The 22,893-nt window shown below is 44.2% G+C and overlaps 1 protein-coding gene across 1 annotated transcript in view; it reads right to left on the reverse strand.

Annotated features, from left to right (window-relative positions):
- RYR2 (ryanodine receptor 2) overlaps positions 1-22,893 on the reverse strand; it is a 3,481,211-nt gene that overhangs the window by 1,903,371 nt on the left and 1,554,947 nt on the right. Inside the window, exons 35-36 of the mRNA XM_086925791.1 lie at positions 17,453-17,539; positions 294-520 (exon numbers count right to left, since the gene is read on the reverse strand). Coding sequence (XP_086781917.1) covers positions 294-520; positions 17,453-17,539 — 314 coding nt within the window. The remainder of the gene's footprint in view (positions 1-293; positions 521-17,452; positions 17,540-22,893) is intronic.

Genomic DNA, 22,893 nt, shown 5'->3' on the forward strand with positions numbered 1-22,893 from the left:
CTGGGGCAACTTCATGATTCCATCCCTCATAACGCCACCACTCATGACTCCATTTGTCCCGACTGTGAACCCTTTCTATTACACCAAATTTAAGTATCCTTTTTCCATTTTGAGATGTATATAGTGACACAAATATACTCTGAGGACACAATCTAAGTTGGTCTGTGAATGTCTGTAGTCATTTAAGTTACACCAAATCAGTCTTTGATTTCTTAATCTATTGCTTGACCTTCCTATTTAATAATGCAGCTTAAATAAAAAATACATTCAGTGAGAGGACTTCAGACACACACCTGTTTTCTTCTGGGATATGAAGAGACATAAACTGGAGTGGCTCCAGGCACTGCACCAGCCAGCCTTGGCGTTCACTAACCCGGGAAACATCCACCTTCAGGAAATGGTTGGGGACTCGGCTCCAGAGCACATGTGTCAGGGACTGAACATGGAGTCGTGGTGGGCATTGCGGAGTCGGATTTTTGTTCTCACTCTTGAAAAGCCCAGCGGACAAAGGCATTACATTCTGCACATAGACACAGAGATGGGATGCAATGTTTATTACATTTCAATGCATATACCACTTGACATACACAAATAGCTTAGAACATTGACTCATAAAAAAAGAGGTAACTACAAGCAGTCATATTTAAATGCATGTCTCATTTTATTTTAGTGCAATTAACCCAGGTTTTGGATTTAAATGAATACTTGCACTTCAGTATTATACACAGCAACCATAGAAAGACATTAACTCATTGGAGTAGGAGGGAGAGACTTACAAACGTACTTTAACATAATGACAGACGATCAGTCAGTCAGCACATTATTTGAATATAATCAAAAAATCATAAAAGTAAATACTCAAATAAAAACACACAAAAACATCAGAAATCACACTTCTCCGACAGAGCGCCATGAAACCGTTTTGGTGACCGAGCGCGGTAAAAATATTTTTAACATAACATAACATAAGAATAGATGATACGTTTTAAAAAAGAGCAAAGATTGTTTGCAGATATAAAAAAGCCAGCCTATAAAAATGTTTGCTTTCAACATGGGATATAAAAACGTTTGGCACAAAAAATATACAACTTACAGAAAATAGTAAAGTGCATCAATGTTTGGGGAGATACGCCATCACAGGAACAGATGGTTAAGCAATTTCCATCATACTGTCCAGCGGGAAACAAATTAACGTGGGTAGGGAGCCCATCCTACAACTAAACAGCAGAGCCCTCTCCCACTGACTTAAGGCGTAAGCAACACATAATGCTTAATTCCCTGGGTAGTTTTTAGTTTGAAATGTTGGTTGTTAGCAGTTTCAGAAAGCTACTAGGCGTCCCTATCAAAGCGCTTAGATTCAAGGAAGGTATTCTTTAGTTACAATGTATCATGTTTCGTTATAACGCTTGGATTGGTGCACAGAGAGGGCTTACCCATATTGGCAAAACCACGTCCAGCATGAAATATCCAGGGAACACTCATCCCCAAGTCACATCTAAGGCAATCCCTAATAACTTGCTAGTTGAAAGTTGCACAGGATTTAGACCAGATAGATAGCCATAGCCACAACATCAACGGAGAAAAGAAAATGCTATCCGCTATATATGAGCACCTTATTGCAGATATAACAAGGACAAGGACAGCTGGGTGCATGAACTCCATTTAGGAGTTGCTTTTGCGACCGCTAGCTTGCCTCTTGATGTAGTGACTGTCTAATCACTGTTCTAGTGCTTCTTGAATCAGCCACTCCCCAAAGGCTGGCTTACATTACCATCCCACAGCCATCTATCACAGGTGTCACCGGACATGTGACTCAGCTCATAAAAGGGGAGAGGTGCCCATGCCCTGGGCTAGTTCCAGATACCCTAAAATTGTGTCTGCTTGTTCCTTACTACTGTATGGGGCCTAGGGCTCCGACCTTTTACACTTGTGACCCCTGACACTACCCTTGCACCATCTCTCGTAGGAGATCGCTAAAGTAGTGTTAGGAATGCTGAACTGGGCTTTCCTGAGCTTTTTTCTTTTACTTGCGGCCAATATTAACATGAAAAACATTCAGAAGTGGAACTACACTGCACTAAAACAAAATGTTACCTTTTGTGGCTTGTGGTACATATGCTGACCTGCTTTTGCAGCGTGCATTTCCAGCAAAAACCTAGCATAGTGGTAAACTGAAATAAGAAAACTATGCAACATAATTTATTGTTGCTGATTGAGTCGCCTCCATGCCTCTTGCTGTCTCTGGATATATCAGGGGAAATACAGCAGAGAGTAGAGAGAAAAGAAGTGTTGGCAGGAATGAGGGAGCAACAGAGAGACCAGAAGAGAGGAAGAAGACACAACAAATAGGTGAGATACAGAAGCAAGTGTGTGAGAGAAAGAGAGAGAGATAAAGAAAAATAAAGCAACAACTGAGAGAGATGGAAAGATAGAGAGATGTATGTTGAGAGAGACTGCCAGAAGTGGGAGAGACATGAGAGAAGTTTAGGAAAGAAGGATGAAAAGGAGACAGCTGACAGAGGGAAAGACATAGATGTGACAGACAGATGAGAAAGATACAATAGATATGAAGCAATATATGTTTGAGAGAGAGAGACAGACAGGTGTGAGAAAAAGAGAGACATTGAAGACAGTGGTGAAAAAGAGACAGCTGACACACATAGTGGGAAAGACAGAGATGTGACAAGCATATAAATGAGAAACGCGCAATAAAGCTATAGAGGGGACACAGGTGTGAGAAAGGGCTAAAAAAGAGACAGCCCTAAAAAACACTCCAGAGAGAGGACAGGGTGAAAAAGACACATCTAAGAGACAGGTGAAAGATAGGTAAGTAGGAGGCAACTTAAAGAGACAGAGAGTAGGAGGCAGGTGTAAGAAAGGTGATATAGGAAGACTGGTGTGGGAGAGTGCAGAGAGAAAGAGGTGGAACAGGTGAGAGAGAGGGAATAGAAAAAAGTGAGCGGTGAGAGAATGAACATGTGAGAAATACCTCATAAAGTGACGGCTGAGAGAGGGGTGAGAAAATCTAAAGAGGTAACAGGCAGATGAGGGAGGGGTGGGTGAAGGTACTAGTGCACGGTAGATTATATAGAGAGAATGAGAAAAGGAAAGAGGTGGGTGAGGGAGTGAGAGGTGTGGGAAAGGTGGGAGATTAATAAGGAGTCAGGTAAAAGAGAGGTGAAACAGACAATTCGCAGAAGGGGCGAAAGGGGAAGAGACAGGTGGCAAAGACTTTATTAGGAGAGATAGGTGAAGGGGCACAGGGAAACTGAAGTGATACCCTTGAGAGAGGGAGGCAGGTAAGAAAGTGAGGTCTGATAAAGAGATAGCAGCTTAGATATATATAGCTGAGAGAGGTAACAAGTATTGACATATGAGATGTAGATGACAGACAGCTGCAAAAACGGTAAGAGAGGAGAGGGCAGAAACATAAATGGAACAAGTTGTGACAGAGCTGAGGGGAAGATGTGGGTGATTTGATAAAGAGGCAGATGGATGAGAAAGAAACTGCTGGATGAGAGAGAAGCAGGTAAGAGATAGATGATAAAGACAGTTCCTAACCTCTTTGTCAGCATTGCACTTATTGCATGATTAATAACTGCAGTGATGTCCCTCCTCATGGTGTCATCAGAGTAAAATGTCATGGGGCATAATTTCCTAGAATGGTATTAGGTGAAAGTTTGCATGATGTCACTTTTTGTGATGTAACTGGGGGTGGTCAAAGGGCAAGTATTGTCACATCCGCTAGCCCAGGGATTTTTGTGAATTGACATCCATGGCTGGGTGGTTGGGAAAAAAGTAACAGGTAAAGCAATTCACTTCAATGTGAATACACGAGGCTTGGGCATACCCCCATGCTCCTGCCCAACACGTAGCAACAGGAACACATTGGGTTTTGTAGGTCTCTAGAAACAATGCAGTAGGTAGCCCCCCCCCCCTAAAGTGTTCAAGTTAAAAATAACTCCAATGGACTGCATGAATTTCTGGCATCATTTTCCAATAATAGTTTGCCAAGTACCAGAAGCAGCAAACCAAACCCCTAAATAAGGAAAAATAGAAACCTTGATCTGCTTGCTAGAATTAATGGTAAGCTCATGTTTAGGCATGTGCGGCCATAAGCCATAATGTGAGACTTAGCATAATTGACAGACTCAATCAATTTGCCATGAAAGCATTGTGGGCAAGACCAGAGCTGGTAAACTAAGTTCCTTCCTGAGTACATTGCTTATCTTCATACTAAGGGTCCCATCCTGCATTCTAGTGGGAAAGGGCCTGTTTGCCATTTGGGGCACCATGATACATCCCAAAATGTAACCAAATGTGTGACATTAGTGCCTGTGAATATATTGTTCACTTGATCAACGTTGTGTTAGTGCATTCTTTAGCCTATCTACTTACAAGGATGTGGGCTCCATTTAAAAAAACAGGAATAGCCTGGGGTAACTCAAATAGGAAAATATTATATTTTTTCAAAGTTTCAGTACATTTAGTGGATAACTAGTGGAAAACACTGTTGGATTTGCTTCATTAAGAGGACAGTTTCCCATAGAATGATCTAAACCACAGGACTAAAAAATAAGTATAGGAAGGTGGGATCCATTTTTGTTTTTTGTTTTTTTTGTTTTTGGAAGACCTTTATTTCACAGTTGCCCATCATCATACAAGGTGCAATGCATGGCCCACTAAGGGGCGAATCAAATATTCAATAAACAGAGGTATTCAGCATGTATGACACAGCCATTTAGCTGGTAACCCGGGGGTCCAGCGGCAATATACATGGTGGAAACAGTATTGTCATTCGGAAGTGTCCATAATAAGTGATCGGTCTAGTTTTCTCTTTTTTTTTAAGGTGTAACAACAGTAGAAATGCGTCATTCAGTCAAGCATTGTGGCTGTCGCAGCCTGCTCCCTGGGACCTCACCTCGGTGCGTGTAGAACTGCTCAAGTGTATAGCAATGTGTGGGTCTCGGGGTGGTTGCGGGCATGTTTCGCGTTTGCAATGCTTGACCGTACGTGACAATCAGTGTGTGGAATAGCTCACTGAGGCTGAGAACTACCAGTGAAGGCTCGCGAGTCCAGTCCGCAGCCCTAGAAGCGATGTTCACGTGTGTGGCAGTAGGGCGTGCACACTAATCCCCAGGTCCCCAGCGCAGCGGGCAGTCAGCGTTAGAACAGTCTCACTCCGCCCTGTCGTATGTATGTCCACTGCGTGCGCCGGAGCTCTGAGCGTCAGTACCTCTCTGTACTCCAGGTATAGCATGCGTTTCGTAGTGTGCTGTCGTCTAGTGTTCGCTCTGTCCTCAGTGTCCATCTCAAGAGCTGAGTGAAAGGCTGGTCGGGGAACTTGACCAGCGGATAAACTATCCCCCACGCGTCATAACGGCAGGGGTGAACTGGGGTCGGGTAAGGTATCGCGGTGAGGGAATGGGTGGAGGGGGGGCGCGGAGGAGACCATTGTGTGATGCAGCGGGGGGTGAGCAGCCGTCCGGCAGGGCGCAGAGGGGCCAGGGTTAGGAGGACAGAAGCTGTGTGTGGGAGGGGTGCAGGAGGGGGGAGATTTAGTGTACACCCAGGCAAGGTCTCTGCGTGTGAGTGCGCCTAGCGTGTCCATGAAGCAGGCGGTGGTCGCCTTAGATCATCTCCTGTTCCTGGCAGGCTTCCTGATACGTCCTGAGGAGCTCGTCCCAGAGCTGGGCGATGGGGAACTTGCGTAGTCCCGCCGTTTCCTCTCTCAGGAGCACGGCACTTTCCGCTCGCGCCCAGTTGGTGAAGGACGCTCGCCAGTGCTGTGTGCGGGGAGGGGCAGCGGATTTCCAATGTTTGGTAAGCAGGCGTTTGGCTGTGATGAGGCCCATGTCCCAAAAGCGCGCCTGCACTTTATTGGACTTAGTGCGTTTGTATAACCCCAGAATGCACGCTTCCAAGGTGTGTGGTAACCTCTCTTCGGCTCCATGTGTGAGGAGTTTCAGGACTTCCTCCCAGTATTCCCTCACCTCAGAGCATTCCCACAGGAAGGTGGGATCCATGACAGATTTTCAGGATACCCACATAAAAATAATTCATAAATATAACACATAGATTTGCATATATTTCATCTAAAAGGAACTCATTAACACAGGCAGAGAATATTCTGTAATCTGGCATGGAACAAGCCATCATAGACCTGCAAAAGACACCCCTGACCTAAACCATCTACATAATGATATTTATGTTTGAAAATCCACTTTGAATGACCAGCTGAGACAAAAAACCTACAGCAAATTGAGCTGATATTAAAATGTCGATTTTATACCAGTATGTATTTGTAGTTCTGCATTATTCATGAACACAGTTGAATAGGTGCTTAGTCCCGAACGGAGATACAAACCAACACAATGTGTTCATTTGGGATTTACTTGCACTGAAAAGTTGTCTAAGAATTACCTAAAGTAGCATTAAGCGCTACTTTCCATCAAGTAAGCGTTGCATGGTTGGAGCTTCATTGGGTTTTGATGCAAAACCCTATCTACTAACAATGGTAGACAGGGCTTTGCACCCAAAAATATGTTTCTTTGATGTAGGTGCAAAGATAGAGAAAAGTTTATTTTCTTCAAACTTTCCCAACTTTCTTGTATTATGCAACACACAAATAAAGATGGTTGATAATAAACCCATTGAGTACAAAATCTATGCTAGATTCATGCAGTCACCAATGCAAAGGTGTGAGCGTAGAACTAGGCAGGCAGACAGTAGAGCACCAGTATTATGCATCTTAGTTGATAAAAATATCAGTTAATTGAAGCATCGGCCAGCATTTGTTTTAAAATAGTCGCCAAGCCGCACTTATTACGAACCTTGCCCGCTAAGGCCCCATATAAAAGAAAATGTCCAGCCAGAAGATCATAAAACTCTCAGAATTCCAATCTTATAAACAGGTCACCAAGTATAGTAATGCCTGCTTTGACGTACGTGTGCAGGCCTCCCCGGACACCCTGGGTTGGCGAATATTGCTTGGTCAGAAAGGGGATTTCAGAATTATAGGAGGCTCTTGTGTGTGTCCTCTACAGGGCCCTAGCTCAAATGTGCCTCACTGTCCTAATCTGTATATTCACAACTTCAACGGTGAAGTTGGTTTTGAGAAAATTCAGCTCAAAAGATCCAGAGATGGTAGGCCACATTCTCAGTGAACCAAGGCGTCATATAGATTAGAGCGCCACTGGGCCCCCACACTATAACTGCAAAGCCAAGTAATACATTTCAAAGTCCGAAGCAGCCATTCCCACCTCATCCAGGGGAAGTTGCACTTCTGCAGAGTCACTTGATGTCTAGAGGAGCCCCAGTACAGTCAGGAGGACATCATCCATTTCTGAAAATAAATTCCCCAGGGAGGTTTGTCGGCAGAACAGCAAACAGGTAAAGAAATTGCTGTAGTACCACCATCTTCAAGAGCGCTGTCCCATCACTGAGAGGGGTAGGGCACTTCTAAAGGCAACTGAGCATCGCAGCATGGAAAGAATCCTGACATAATTACCATCAAATCACTGATCCACTGTTCTATATATCAACACCCTCAAGTATCGGATTGTAGTCTGCCCTTATCGCACTACTAGTGCAACGCAAGAGACTCAAAGCTCCTCGATGTTGGGATGTAGCAGGTAGGCACTAGATTTATGCCAGTTGACTGTGAGGACTGAAAACTCCCCGAACGCAGACATGGCCATGAGTGCCTCCACCAGGTGGGGCCTATCACCTTGCATATACAAAAGTATATCAGCTGCATACAGTGGCAGGTGCAGGTTATCCGCCATGAGCTGCAGCCCCATATTGCCTTCCCTGTAATATAGTCAGAGCAATGGTCTCCATAGCCAGAGCGAACAACAGCGGGGAAAGCAGGCAACTGTGCCTAGTGCCCTGTTCAACCGGGTAAGAATCTGATATCACTGACCCGTCCAGACCCTCGACGCCGGTTTGATAAACAGCTGGGTCCATTTACACAATTGGCACCCAAGCCCAACCAAATCATGGTGGTACAGAGAAAGACCCAGCAGTGGGAATAAAACTCCTTCTTAATGTCTACTGACAGTACTAGAGAGTCCAGACAAAATCCACATGCATGTCCAAAACATGTATCAACTGGTGTATATTGGCAGTGTGCTATGAGTGAGGACAAACTCAGTTTGGTCCAGATGTATTAACTTTCCCACATGATGTAAGAGCCGGTTTGCCAGAATCTTGCTTAGTATTTTGTAATCCACTTTGAGCATAGAGGGGGGCCGCTAGGATTCTACCAGTCCCTGGTCCTTGTTTTTTCTTGGACAAAGACACAATCGGGGCATCATGCACGGAAGGTGGGAGCAAGCCTGATGCCAATGCCTTATTAAACACATCCGTCAATTTAGGGGCAAGGCTGCCGCATAAGTGGTATAGAACTCAAGTGGTAACCCATTTGACCTTTGGACCTTACCCCGTGCCAACACCTTAATCACGCCCCTAACTGCTTGAATAGAAATGGCAGCACAGATCTACTCTCAGGTCTCAATACGGGGAAGGGGAGTCTGCAATACACTGCAAGAGGTTCTACTCTGCAACCGCCGCACCCATTGTATGCAACTCGCAATAATACAGAGTAAATAACCCATGAATCTTTTCCTGTGAAAACATCTCCTGGTCGCTGGAATCCAGAATCTGGAGAATTGTGTGTCTCCTGGTCTCCTCCCAGAGGAGGCAAGCCTGTATACTCCCCATCTTATCTTTGTCCCCATGGGTCCACACAAAGTAAGCTCTTTAATCATACTGCTTCATGTGGCCCACGGAAAACAAACAGTTTCTCCCTTTCAACAACTACTACGCCCAGCCTTCGCCCATCGCTCCCACGTCCAGGGACAAGCCATTTAGTACCCCCTTCTTCCGCTTTATGCCAGCATGCACTTGGGTGTGTACGCTCAATTTCTTGGAAATGCAACGCCCTGCACTACTAATGAGGACCTCCCACGCGACCACAAGGGACGACGATGTTCCTGCATTCTCATGCCAATAATTATGAATCATCACTCCAAGTGAGGCCTGAAATGCTGTGTTCTCCTGCAGGATCGGATCGAATTGCCAGGTCAAGAGACTAGCCCTGAGGAGTGACCAAAGGTAATTAAGCAAGAAATGATTGTCCTAGTATGCCCATGCCAAATGCTCCTCATCCACCACTCCCTCATACAATTCATCACAAGAGAGAATTGCATCCAAGTGGACGTCTCATCTGTGTAAGCCAGAGCAAAAGGAGCAGGCTCAGGCCCCCGGGCTGCATACGCACCAGCAATCTATGAGCCCCCAGTGCCTTATCAAGGTGCAGAAGGAACCTGACACTTCATGCACCCAGGACAAAGGTAATGGGGGCGAAGAACTGTCAAAGTGAGGGTACACCACACAAATAAATTGCCTCCAATTATCTTCAAGTAGGGCCACGTGGCTGTCAGCAGGTGTGTCAGGCTAGTTAAAAAAATAGTGTTGGTCAGCGTTTGGTGTGTAAATAATGAGCAGTACAACATCCTTACCATCCAGTCGGCCTAACACCAAAACATAGCTTCCTTCAGGATCCAACATTACCATAGGCAATTGGCAAGGCACTCCAGGCCTAATCCAAATCAGTTCCCCCGAGCTAGTGCTGATTAGGCTCTTTCGGAAAGCCCTACCCTCACTGTCGGCCCAATATGTCTCTTGTAAAAACCCTATCTGTGCCCCTCTGTTGTTTATGTATGCAAGAACATTATAGCTCTTTGATGGTGGTTTCAGTTCTTGCACGTTCCATGTAATCTCTCGTATTCGGTCTGGCATTGCGGTATTAAAGTGTGTGGGTCAGCACACCAGGGCCTTCCCTGCCAATCGCTCATCTGCAGCATTACAAGCCAGTCACTCCACACAACCTCGTCCACCACATGCACAACAACAAAGAAAAGAGCAAGACATAAAACCCTAACTAACAAGCTAAATACCCACAACCCCCACCCGGACTGTGACATAGACACATCCTGTCCAAACAAAAGTAAGTAATAGCCCACAAACTAAAGCCTGTCAACAAGGGCTAACAGGTTCAGTTACGCAAAGTTCTGCTCATGAAAGAGTCTTGCCAGTCCAAAAATGTCCGCCAAAGGAATGTCCAATGTAGAGTCCTACATCATTTTAACTCCCCACTCACACTCAACTCCTCCTCAGCCTCAAGAAAAAAAGCAATTTATACAAGGATAAACAACAGCCCCATGAATATAATACCACACTCATGATACCGTCCACATGATGCGAACCGACGCTGCATTCAAAAGCCAGATGAGGTCATCTTCCATGCACGGGGTAACCTCTAATATTGTGTGTTCCAAGCCTAGTATCGCAGAGTTTGCCCTGCTCAGGTTAGACCCCGTGCATGATTGCAACCCAAAGGGTGACAGACCATCTCCAGATCCCAATGAGGCTGCCACCTCCACCGCTCTCCTCCACTCCTCAGCCACTTGCTACTTGGCCGGTCGTTGCACCCCTAGCCTGCGGGATCTCTATCACCTCCATGATCTAGGCTTTTCCAAATGGTCTGGCCGCAGAGTCATCTCATCAAAGAGTGCCAGCCAGTCCCAAGACACCACGGGGTCCTTGGAAAAATGTATCTTCCCTCTGCCAGCACCACTAGGCAAGCTGGGAACAGCAGGGCTTAAGGCAAGCCCAGCTCCAAGAGCCTCTTTTTTCACAGCACAATCAATTAATAGAGAAAAATCATGGAGAGACAGTAACAGGGTTTAGTTGAAGTTAGATTTTATCATTGTTTTAAAATGAGTAACTACATCAATAGCAGGCATTTAGAACCTGAGAGTTCAAGATAGTTAAATCAATATTTAAACTAGCCATTAGTTACTAAAGCTCTGGGAAAGTTCAGGAATGGACATGAACCATGACAGCTCAAAGGTACCAATGAAAGGGAAAGAAGTTTGAGAATAGCGCACACAGCGTATGCATCAACCAAAGGAAAGCCAGTAGAGTCTGTAAGGAAATGCCAAAAGTAAGGAGAAGCAAATAATAGCTCTGTTTTCTATTACATCAATGTATTATATAATCCTCAAGTTCCGGAGTGATATCTCCTGGGTCACCTCATCTGGTCAGACCACTGAGTCAATTGGTCAGTTCATAGAGGATGATTGTCATGCAGCAAAAAGAGGACATATTATAGCAAAAAGGTGTAGATTCACGTACACAGAGATGTTTTAAGGCCTGGGCAAAGTGGGCTCTGGCTCAGGGCCCCAGTCTTTCAGGGGGGGGCATAATAGAGCCAGCACTGTTCTCCAGATTTTTGCTCTGATGACCTTAAATAATTCATAAACAGATGGTTTTAAACACCATTTTCTTTTAATTTATTTTTAATGTGGGTGATGTGTGAGAATCCTTGGCAGAAAATGTGTTTCTGTATCATGCACCATCCATAAAAAAGTATTTTAGATCAAAATAGGACCTCTCATATGAGAAATGTAAGGGTGTCACAGAGATTATTTGCAGTAATATTAGTGAGCTGCTGCTGAGTTACAGTATTGAAAACACACATCACTATCCCTGAATATTAGTTGTAAACACATTAGGAATTTGGACGAGTGGGCCTGTGCACTGTCAGCGACTTGGCCACAGAGGGCATAAAGAGCTAAAATTGGACCATAAATTCAAAGCTGTTCTGAACAGAGGCCCCTGAAATATGTTTAGCAAACTTAGGACAAACTTAAGACAGACTTAAGACAGACTTAAGACAAAATCCTAACTTCTGTGAATACCGAAAGTAGTAAGTTCATTCTGTGAATGCCAAAAGTAGTAAGTGCATTCTGTGAATACCAAAATAGTAGTAAGCTTAGGATTGAGTCTTAAGTTCATTCTGTGAATCGGGCCCAGAGTTTCTAATTTTTCCTATTGGTACATGTATGAAGGTTATTCCCTAAAAGTTTCAGAGAAATTGGTTTAAGTATAAACATGCAGCACCCTTTTCTCCTTTCTCACTTGGTGCACAATTTTCACATTTGCAAAATATGGAATTTTCTATGAGACTCCTCAATAACGCACACAATATCCTCAATATAACATTAGTTTTCATAAATTCTTTACACACATTATTATTTCATAAATGTGAAGAAGAATATTTCCTAACTATGAGAAATTATCGCTTAACATCTTCTAAAACGTTTCGTAAAGATACACTGATGCTGGTAAATGGAATACAAGCTGTGTTATTCAAATGACTACATTTAATACAAATGTTTTTCATCTGCATGCTTTTACGATGCAGTAAGTAAGTATTCTCATGATTCTTCTCTCATGATTCATCAGGGTATAGTTAGCACAACTGGTGCACGTTTGTCATTTTACTCTCAAACGTGTCATAATCGGTTTTATGTGTCAGTTAAAGGGCTCAGCAGTTTATCTGCTTCATCACCTTCCCCTTCACTTATGGCCCCTTAAGTAGAGGAGTGCAGTGGAACGGTGGGCAGGTGCAGAGAGCCAAGCGTTACATAGGAATGAGAAGAGAGGTCTTAAAAAGCAAACCAGATTACAACAAGCATTTGCAATGCAATAGGTCTCGCATTAGGAAAGTTTGAGCTGTTGGTATTGTAAATGACAAATTTTATATTTATCTGTTGGTTTTGAAAATACCAAAATTAATAGCTTTGTCATTTACAATGCCAATAGTTTTAACTTTCGCAAATGTGACACCTATAGCATTTGTAATGCAATATGTGTTGTATTTACGTGACTTAGATGTTGAGTGCAGTCTAATTATGTGGCGTGTATTTATGTGGCACTGAGTGGTATTTGGAGTGCATGTTGCATTGAGTGCAGTGTAATTATGTGGCGTGTAATTATGTGACACTGAGTTGTATTTGGAGTGTATGTTGCATTGAGTGCAGTGTAATTATGTGGTGTGTAATTATGTGGCACTGAGTTGTATTTGGAGTGTATGTTGCATTGAGTGCAGTGTAATTATGTGGTGTGTAATTATGTGGCACTGAGTTGTATTTGGAGTGTATGTTGCATTGAGCGCAGTCTAATCAGTAGAGTGTAATTATGTGGCGTGTAATTATGTGGCACTGAGTGGTATTTGGAGTGTATGTTGCATTGAGCGCAGTCTAATCAGTAGAGTGTAATTATGTGGCGTGTAATTATGTGGCACTGAGTGGTATTTGGAGTGTATTTTGCATTGAGTGCAATGTAACTATGTGGCATGTAATTATGTGGCACTGAGTGGTATTTGGAGTGTATGTTGCATTGAGTGCAGTGTAATTATGTGGCACTGAGTGGTATTTGGAGTGTATGTTGCGTTGAGTGCAATGTAGTTATGAAGCATAATTATGTGGCACTGAGTGGTATTGTGTGGAGTGTGTTGCATTCAGTAGAGTATAATTATGTAGCATATAATTGTGGCACTGAGTGGTATTGTGTGGAGTGTGTGTTGCATAGGGTCCAAACAATGAGGCGAGCCCTCACCCCCCCCTAGACACTTGCTTGTTGTTTATCAACTTCATGTTACGCAATCACAATCCGGCCCTCGAGCCCATGCTCCTTCCTGCCAGTGAGATAGATCAAAAGAGACTTCTTGACCGTGCACAGACAGGCAAAGGGAAAAGAACACAACCCTTCTGAGATGCAGGCAGGTTACGTTTTAAATAAATACTATTATTGTGGCGACTCGTTACACATTTTTGCCAATACTAATATTGCATTGTGAGTACAGAATGAGTTCTCTTCCATGACCGGTGTTTTTTCCCAGCTCCTCCTGTCTGATAAGGGTCTAGCAAGACATCTGTGAGCACACTGCTCTCCCCGACCCTGCGCGGCTGACGGGTATCACAAGGGTCGACAGAAAGAACATTATGCACAGATTCTGCTACAAAATATATCGGCCAGAATAAAATACATACTACCAAACCAATATGACTAACAAAACAATCTGAAAGTATGTATAGGCAATTGTATATTTATTATGCTTAATATCTACGTACCTTGAAGATTGTCAAGGTACATGTAGTTGGAGGTAAGAACAGTGCATCCATACTGGTCTATGTATACTCGCTTACCTTCATGATATTCCGTGGCAGGATATTTAAACTCACTACTCCGTTATGAAGCTTCCCAGAGTTTATGGTGGGAACGAATCGCACTTCACCTCGCCTGCTTGCTGTTGGCTCTGAACTCACCACACACTAAGTGCCCCAGAGAGGAGGGTGGGAACGCCCCGCCTGCATGCTATTGAGTGCTGATGAATTCCTTGCGCAGTGATAGGAATACCCATCCAAGTGTGCGACAAAGACTACTGTGTTGTGGTTCAGTTTGACTATCCCTTGTCAAAGAACACAAAAATGTGTGGACCCCGAAGAATGTTTCCAGGAGAGGGGAAAAAGGCCCCAAGGTTTTGCATAGGGCTGGTCCCTGCTTCCCTTTCCTGTCCTGCAGTGGAGAAATGAGGCGGGGAGATTTACTCTGTTCACAAAACTGGGACCAATCCAACACCATGCCTGATGACTCCGTGAGCTAAGTCAACCCTTTTTAAGAACTGCGTGTGACTCGTGGGCACCGCTTTGGATGCCGAAGGTCCAACTCAGCCTTTCATCGTTCTGAGGTAACAAACACTTTAAAGCAGCATCCCCTAGCTTGTGGGTGTGCCCTGCCCATCACGTCTTTCTGCTGCGCCCAGTCAGCAGCGGCCCCACCCACGTCCCGAAACTTGGGGGGCCTTTAAAACAGTGGGGCGACGTTCCTCCACGTTAATGGAGGAACCACCTCTGGATATTCTTATGGGGAGGAATCTGCACGAGGGTATATCAATCAGAAAACGGAAGGTGGCCTCAGCAATTACCAGTGGCGGGGATAAATTCAAGCTTTCCACCTATCACATTGGATTTTCCTGCTAATAGCACCGGCGCGCAACATCAATAGCAACAAGCACCAACTACCCGGGAAATAAAAACATTGTTGAAGTTCACAAAAGTAATCATTGATGTGAGCGGCAAATGAGAAATGAGCATTAATCAATCAATGATGCGCTGGCACCAAAAAGACGATATTCAAACGCATACCCCTAACATTATCAGGCCACCCCAAAAAATAGTAGCTCAAAGCGCCGTCGTCTTTTTTAGGGTGCCATTGAATCAACTTACAATATGTCCAACTAATTCCAACATCAATTACACAACCTACCACGCATTGGCCGCGCGAATTCGAGGGTGCCTACCGCTCTTGCCCCCAAAAGAAATCACCGCCGCAGCCCTGCTCCGTGAAAACCGGAAGTCAGGCACTTTTGGCCGAGACGGGGGTGGGGCCTGCAATCCAGCAGGAAGTTCCGCCCGCCGCCGCCGAGGAAGCAGTGAAGCCGGCCGACTCCGACCAGCGCTGCAGAGGAGACACGGAACACGCCGAAAGAGCCCGGTGAGTGAGAGGGGGGGGAGGGGGGTGTACGCGTGTGTGTCTGTTCGAATGTGTCTGTGTGTGTGCGCGTGGGTCTGCGTGTGTGCGCGTGGGTCTGCGTGTGTGTATGCAGTGTGTGTATGCAGTGTGTGTGGCTGTGTATGTGCGCATGCGTGACTGTGGAGTGTGTTTGCGCAAGGGAATGAGACACGAGAGGGGCAAGGCGACGTGCGCGCCCACGAGGTGAAATCCGCGTCTGCGCTCGTGCCCCTCTCGTGTCCACTCTCCCAAATACGGGCAACATTAGTTGTCTTCGCTGACAGCTTGCAATGCTTTCGCATTGCAAGCTAGGTCAGCTCGACCTAAAAATGATACAATTTGTTACATTTTTACATGTTAAAAGGGAAAATGATAATAATCTCCAGTAACGCCAATGTGATAAGTACAGAAGGTGTTACAGTATGAAAACACAGTAGTTTATAGGGCTCATTCAGTATGAGACAACATTGTGAAAATTGTATGGCTGCCTTAACCGGAAACAATTGCAAGGTACGTTTACTGCTACTAACCTCCTCCCGAGACGATTGACTGCTAGGGCTTACGCAATGATCCAAACTACACATCTACGCAATTGGGCTATTGATTGCTCTACTGTGATAGATATCTCCTTGGGTAACTGATGCCCAAGTTATGTTGGAAATCAACAGGCACCTGAATCAAACAATGTGTTCCCCAAGTGTCATCAGTAGCCCATTAAGTTAATATCGCTTAAGTATAGTGGGTCGAAATATGCCCCCTACAGTAATACAAAGTGACGTGTTGCCGGTTGTGGCAAGCCTCTAATGTGGGTGTCTGTGGCTGGGTGGCAGTCCAAACGAAATGCCAGGAGACATGTGAAATTATGAGAAACTCCTGTTGTTCGTAATTTGATATCTACCCTTGAATCTGATAACAGTGATAGAATCTATGCCAATTTTTATAATGACATTCGCACATAAGAACGAAATCACACCATTATTTTAAATCGCCTGTCATGAACACTCCATCAACACTAACTCAGAAATACATGGTCAGGTAGGCTTTGTGACCTAGGCCGTATGTAACTGATTGGCAGGTCACTGGTGTGGTAGCACTTAGCCGGCAGACAAATGTGCCAACTGGAAATTCAAGTCAATCCCCCACAAGTGCAGTGACACTACAATGGTTCAGGGAGATTGGCCCCAATAACGCACCACTGGCCAGAGAGGTGTGCACATTCTCAAAACACCATAAAGTTAGATGTCACATGAAGTTAGTAACACACAGTCAGGACACAGGCACACACAGTGATCATGCGCCCCTCATGCCGGACATCTGGACATGTTACCCACTGGCCCCCATTGTGTCCACACTTGCTCTAGGCCCACCTGCATTTGTTATCAGCTGTCTTATTTATGACTCCACAGGTAAGGCCTGCATTCTTTTATAAAAAGCAGGATGGACTGAAGTACTTTATGATACCCAAAGAAATGTACAAAACCCTGTTCAGTTTGATTGTAATTTGAGTCAGTCCTCAGACCCGCTTCTGTAAATGTGCTTCGGTCGAAATGTTTTATTAAACCAACTGTTCCTGTTTTGCCAAACGCCTCTTGGCTTTTGTTTTCAAGGTAAATTCTAATTTGAGCAACAAATCTGCATGGCTTCTACTCGTGATGGTGAATTGGAGCCCATATTTACAAAATGATATAGACATTAATTTGCACCAAAATGTTGTATCTTCCTGAGGCTGGTGTAATGAGGAGAAATGGTTAGTTTTTATGCAGGAATGCGTGCACAAAACTATCCTGACTATAATGAAGGTACCCTTGCACTATGGCGTAAGGATGCACGCATTTGCACTAGGCAGCTAAAAGTGCACCTGCACAAGGTGAGAGAAGAACTGTGCCATTACTTTGAAGTTATGCCACAGTTCTGTTCTCTCCCTTTCACACAATGCAGCATACCAGCTTTACTTGCTGTTCTTTGCTACGCTGCGTTGCATACATTTGTAAATATGCCCATAAGATCTTTCTATTCTTTCACTTACCTTTATCCTTCCAAGCTCAAACTGGAATATGTTAGGACTTGTGGCCTGTGCAAACACAGCAGGGAACAGCTTGGTGCTTGGTTCCACCTAAAATTAAAAACATAAGAATACATTTCCAAACCAGATTTGAAACAACATTGATACATTTCAATGAAAGTGAACAGAAATCACAGCACTGTTTGTTAGTACGATACCATTTCAATAGGTAAATTTAAACAAATGTTAAGAGGCAACATATCTAAAGAGCTAAATTTACTGATTCATTCAATTTCACATTAAGGGGCCGATTCCGATTTGGGAAAAACCGCTCCGAATAGCCGTTCGGAGCGTTTTTCCCGTACGAATCGTACCCTGCAACGTCCCCCGTACGTACGACGAAGTACGATTCGTACCAGGAGCCGTACTCCGTACGAGTCGTACAGAGGTCCGTACGACTCTAATCTCCGTACGATTCTCCCTCGGAACCCGCTGTACGCGACATCTGTACAGTTCGCGGCTGGCTTTTATGACCCAGCAAGTACGATACGTGTTGGGTACGCATGCACCGTACGACCCTTTTTCTACGGGAGTTGAAAATAGCTGTAAAAGCAAAGTTCGTGCCGAAACAGGTACGGAACGGCCCCCCCGGGTACGGTGCGTAACCCCCATGATTGCATGGGTACGCACCGTACCCCTGCGATCATGGGGTGTACGAGCCGTACCCCATGTACGATGGGTGTACGAGCCGTACCCCATGTACGATGGGTGTATGAGCCGTACCCCATGTACAATGGGTATACCCATCGTACATGGGGTACGGCTCGTACACCCATCGTACATGGGATCGGCTCGTACACCCATTGTACATGGGGTTCGGCTCATATACCCATCGTACATGGGGTACGGCTCATGCACCCCATGATCGTGGGTGTGCGGTGCGTACCCCTGCGATCATGGGGGGTACGGACTGTACAGTGTGTATGTGTTTGTGTGCTTTTCCGTACGACTTGCGCTTATCTGACGTGGACCGTACGAATCGCGTCCTCATACCCCGGTCCGGATCGTACTTGTCGGGTCGCACGGCATGTGTACGAGTTGTACGGCATGTGTACGAGCCGTACGGTTCACTGTTTCAGCCTTGCAATACGTACGTATCGCGACGATTCGGACGGATTCACGGAATACGAATCGTACTACGCGACTCGGACAGACGGGTGCGATTCGTACGGAGAGGGCTCCGGATACAAATCGTTCGGACGTTTTTTTTCCTGAATCGGAATTGACCCCTAAATGTGTATGTTCGAAAAGCAACACATCCTATGATTTTCGAATTCCGAAATTAATGATAGATTTAACAGTGTTCTACAGTGGGGAAAAGATACATAGTCATGTGGCCGCCAGAACAAGACTGAAGAGGTTAAAAACGTATTGATTACAACCTCATTGGCTGACTGCTCTGTTGAACAGTTGGGGGCCGATTCCGATCCTGGAAAAAAAATGTCTGTACGATTTTCATCCGGAGCCATCGCCGTACGATTCGCACCATACACCCAGCGAGCATGGGGTACGGTGCGTACACCCCAAGATCACGGGGTACGATGCGTACATCCCTTGATCGCAGGGGTACGCACCGTACCCCTGCGATCATGGGGTGTACGCACTGTACCCGGGGGGGGCCGTTCCGTACCTGTTTTGGGGCGAACTCTGCTTTTAGGGCTGTTTTCAGCTCCCGTAGAAAAAGGGTCGTACGGTGTGTACCCGACACAAATCGGGTCGGAAAAAGCAGCCGCGAACCGTACAGATGTCGCGTACAGCGGGTTCCGAGGGAGATTCGTACGGGGATTTGAACCGTACAGTCTCTGTACGATTCGTACGGAGTCCAGCTCCTGGTACGAATCGTACTTCGTCGTACGTACGGGGGACGTTGCAGGGTACGATTCATACGGGAAAAATGCTCCGAACTGCTTTTCGGAGCGTTTTTTCCCGAATCGGAATCGACCCCTTGGTGTGAAGAAAGCCAAATCATACAGGCAGAATGTTTCAGAATGAGACTTCCAACACAAAAACAAAAGAGTCATCTTTGCTGGTTTATCTGAAGCAAAAGACAGTAAGAGAAAAGGAGACACGATGAATATCTGTGGATCTTTTAGCAAGGAAGGAGGGCCTTTGCCTACAAAATATATAATGCCAATGTTAATCTGACTTTCTGGTGGTCCAGTAGCCGCTGTTATTCTCCTAGGTGTAATAAGACCACACCAGTGTATAGAATGAGTTGTTTTGACAGTACAGATGTCCATACTAATGATTGAACATTGATGATGTTGGCATCACCTAGAAAAAACTAAAGGCAAAGCAGGAAAACCTGTGCACAAGAATTTTAAGGCACTGCTGTAATGGGAGTCAGAGTTTTTTGGTAGATCACGAGTCCTATAATATCGACATGTGGCTTAAACCAGGCAATGGGCTAATGTAGAAGGCTAGCAAGTGTGAATCCAGAAATTGAGTTTGTTGTGAAATTGACTGGGTTGGCAACCTCTTGCCTTAAAGAAAGAGTCCCTGCCGGTTTCTGTATGATTTAAGTTAACCCAGTCCAATATCATCAACTTTTCAACTTTAGGAAACCAGACATAAAGAAGTGATAGGGTACCTACCACCATTTTGCCAGCTTCAAAGTCAACATTTATGTTTTCTATTCTAAATGAATTAATTAATTTTGAAGAACGATTTAACTTAAATAGTTTGAATTACTGAGGAAGAAAATGAATGTCTTTAAGCTTTTGGTATTTATTCTTGCAAATGCAGCTGTCCACTGATTATTATTACATACATAGTTGATTAAAACGTATTTTCATTAATTGACAGCTTTGTTATATTAGTCACACTCATAATTTGCTAAATTTACTAATAATGTTTATTCTTGTATTTGTTGTGTTCCAGCTTAAAGTCTTTTCGATTCAAATACTATACAGATTTCTAGAACTTCAGAACAGAAATGTGAAAATAATGTTCCTTGCCTTATGCTTGTACTGCAATAGGAGTTATGTTCTTTTATTTTGTTGCCATTACATTGACAAGATACATTATTATGCTGCACTTGAAGGGACTCAATATCAACTACAGAAAAGCTGGAAACAGAATAGTTTGTTAATCAGATGTTCATTAATGCTCTATTTCGCTATTGCACTGGAGAGAAATGCCATTATGATACATTGGACGAAGGATGGAACTCCACAATATCAGCAACATAAACAAGCATTTACAATGCAATAGGTCTCGCATTGACATTATTCTGAACTGTTGGCTTTGTAAACGTTTTTTGTTTTTTTTCCCCTTTGTGAAGCATTAATCAAATGGTATAATGGCAATAGCTGACTTTGTTGTTATTGTTTAATCTACTGCATTGTTTTACATATTACAGTGTTTTTCTTTTGCTTTAATAAAAATACCTGCTCCCTTTGCACATTACAATGCAGTAGATTCTCAAAATGTGGAAAGCACCTAATAGCCATTTTAAGGTATATTGAATTAATAACCAACTGTTGTTGCGCAGGTCTCTATATTAGACAAACAGCGCCACAGTGTAGCAGACTGTTATAAGCGCCAGTGTAGACAGTTAGGACCGGTGCAGAGCACCGGAATCTACCGGCTCATATTAAGCACTGATGATAGTAGAATTTGGGGAAGGCGATGCTTTAATGCAGATGCTAAAAAGAAAAACACAACACCTATTCTTGGCCAGTGAATTCAGACCATTAGCTCTATTTACCTAAAAGTATGTTTCATTGTCATGCATTATTGCACTAATTCATCCACCCACTCCTCGCCATTGAACAAATCATTCATTGAGCCAAGAAGCCCGGTATCCAATCTCCACCCACCCATTCAATGATTGATAAGGTTCTAAAATTAATTATGGATAGTAGAACACACCAAATTTGCAATGTTTCTAAATTTCTTGGGGGTGGAGAATCCTTTCAAACCAACCTTGCAGTGGAGAGGCACGCTCGCTGTGCTCACTCGCTGCATGCAATATGGCAATATGGCGGTTGGTATGATAAAATTTACCAGGGCTGCTTTTGATTCCCGGTCTGGCCCAAGTAATCTCCATACTAATGGCATAATACAATATGTTTGGCAAGGGTAGCACAACTTTCAAAAAGTGGGCACTCATTCGCAAAGGTTCATACTTGTATTCTTTTTGTGTGTTTTACACAGCTTACTTCTGTAATTGTCCAGCGTTTTTTTTCTCTCCCTGTAGAGTCCATCTTGAGCTTTCACGCACGCGCAAGTATTGATTTATTACGTGCAAACATTGAGTAGTATGTGTTGCCATTCTTTAAGAAGACAACTCCGTGTAAGGCTTGTGTTTGCACAATGCAGAAGATGCGCACCACCATCACCAAGGCAGGGGAGTGGATAGAACAGGCCGGTTGTATATTTAAATATGTTGCACACCCAAGGCTTTTCACAGGCAGACAAGCTGACTTTATCCCAGTCCCAACACTCATCGAAAAAATTTAATCTGTTAGGATAAGGACTCCATTTTGGCCAGCACCTATGAGGAACTGTCCCGTAACGCTTCACCCACTTCGTTTTGACCCTGTACCCCTGTCTTTCTTCCTACTCCTCTCTATCTTCTCTACTCCTCTCGCTTGAGTTCTAGGCATAAGCCCGTTACCTCAGTGTCTCTCTACTGCTCCCTCCTCCCTTAGTAGGTAAAACACATTACCATTTAAATTACCAAAAATGCAAAATCTATTACATTTCCTATGCTTGTTATAGCCAGTTTAGGTTTTGAACATGTGACATCCAGGTTGGGCAAAGGTCTCAATAGCAGGCATTGTAACTCATTGAGCTACCTTACCAGACAAACTGTAGATTCTTTCTTATTAGGAGCCACTCAGAAAGGTAAAATATCCACAAAAGGGTCTGCTACTATATATTGTGACTATGAAGAACTTTGATTTGCTTTGTAGACAATATAAAGGGTTATAAAAGTTTAGGTGAAGCAACGTTCAAGCCCTAGAAAACTTCGGTGAATGCGCCAGCTACTGTGTGAGTTGACAAGATATGTAAAACATTCGACTGGCCCACTGAAATGTAATTCAGTGGATGTTCTGTACACGTTTAGGTTTCTAAATGTATGCAGGAAATGTGCTTGGTCCGTTCTAAAATGAAGGTTAGTTATGACTTAATTTTATAAACGGTTAGATTAATCAATTGATTTATCCTTGGGAATTGCCTTTTGTTGGGCATGGCCCCAGCTGCTCGGAGTGCCCTAACCAACAAAACCATGATGGGCTTTAGCTCAGATAACTAGCAAACTGCTAGCAATGTTACCAATACCTTGGGAGAGGGGGGTTTTGAAACTTTGCCACTGCGCACGTCTTTTTTCCCAAAAGTCATTTATGGGATACTGAGTCCACTCAGCCACAGGAGCTTCGGGGGAGGGGGAGGAGGTG

Source organism: Lissotriton vulgaris, chromosome 6 (assembly GCF_964263255.1).
Source record: "Lissotriton vulgaris chromosome 6, aLisVul1.2, whole genome shotgun sequence".
Lineage (NCBI taxonomy): Eukaryota > Metazoa > Chordata > Amphibia > Caudata > Salamandridae > Lissotriton > Lissotriton vulgaris.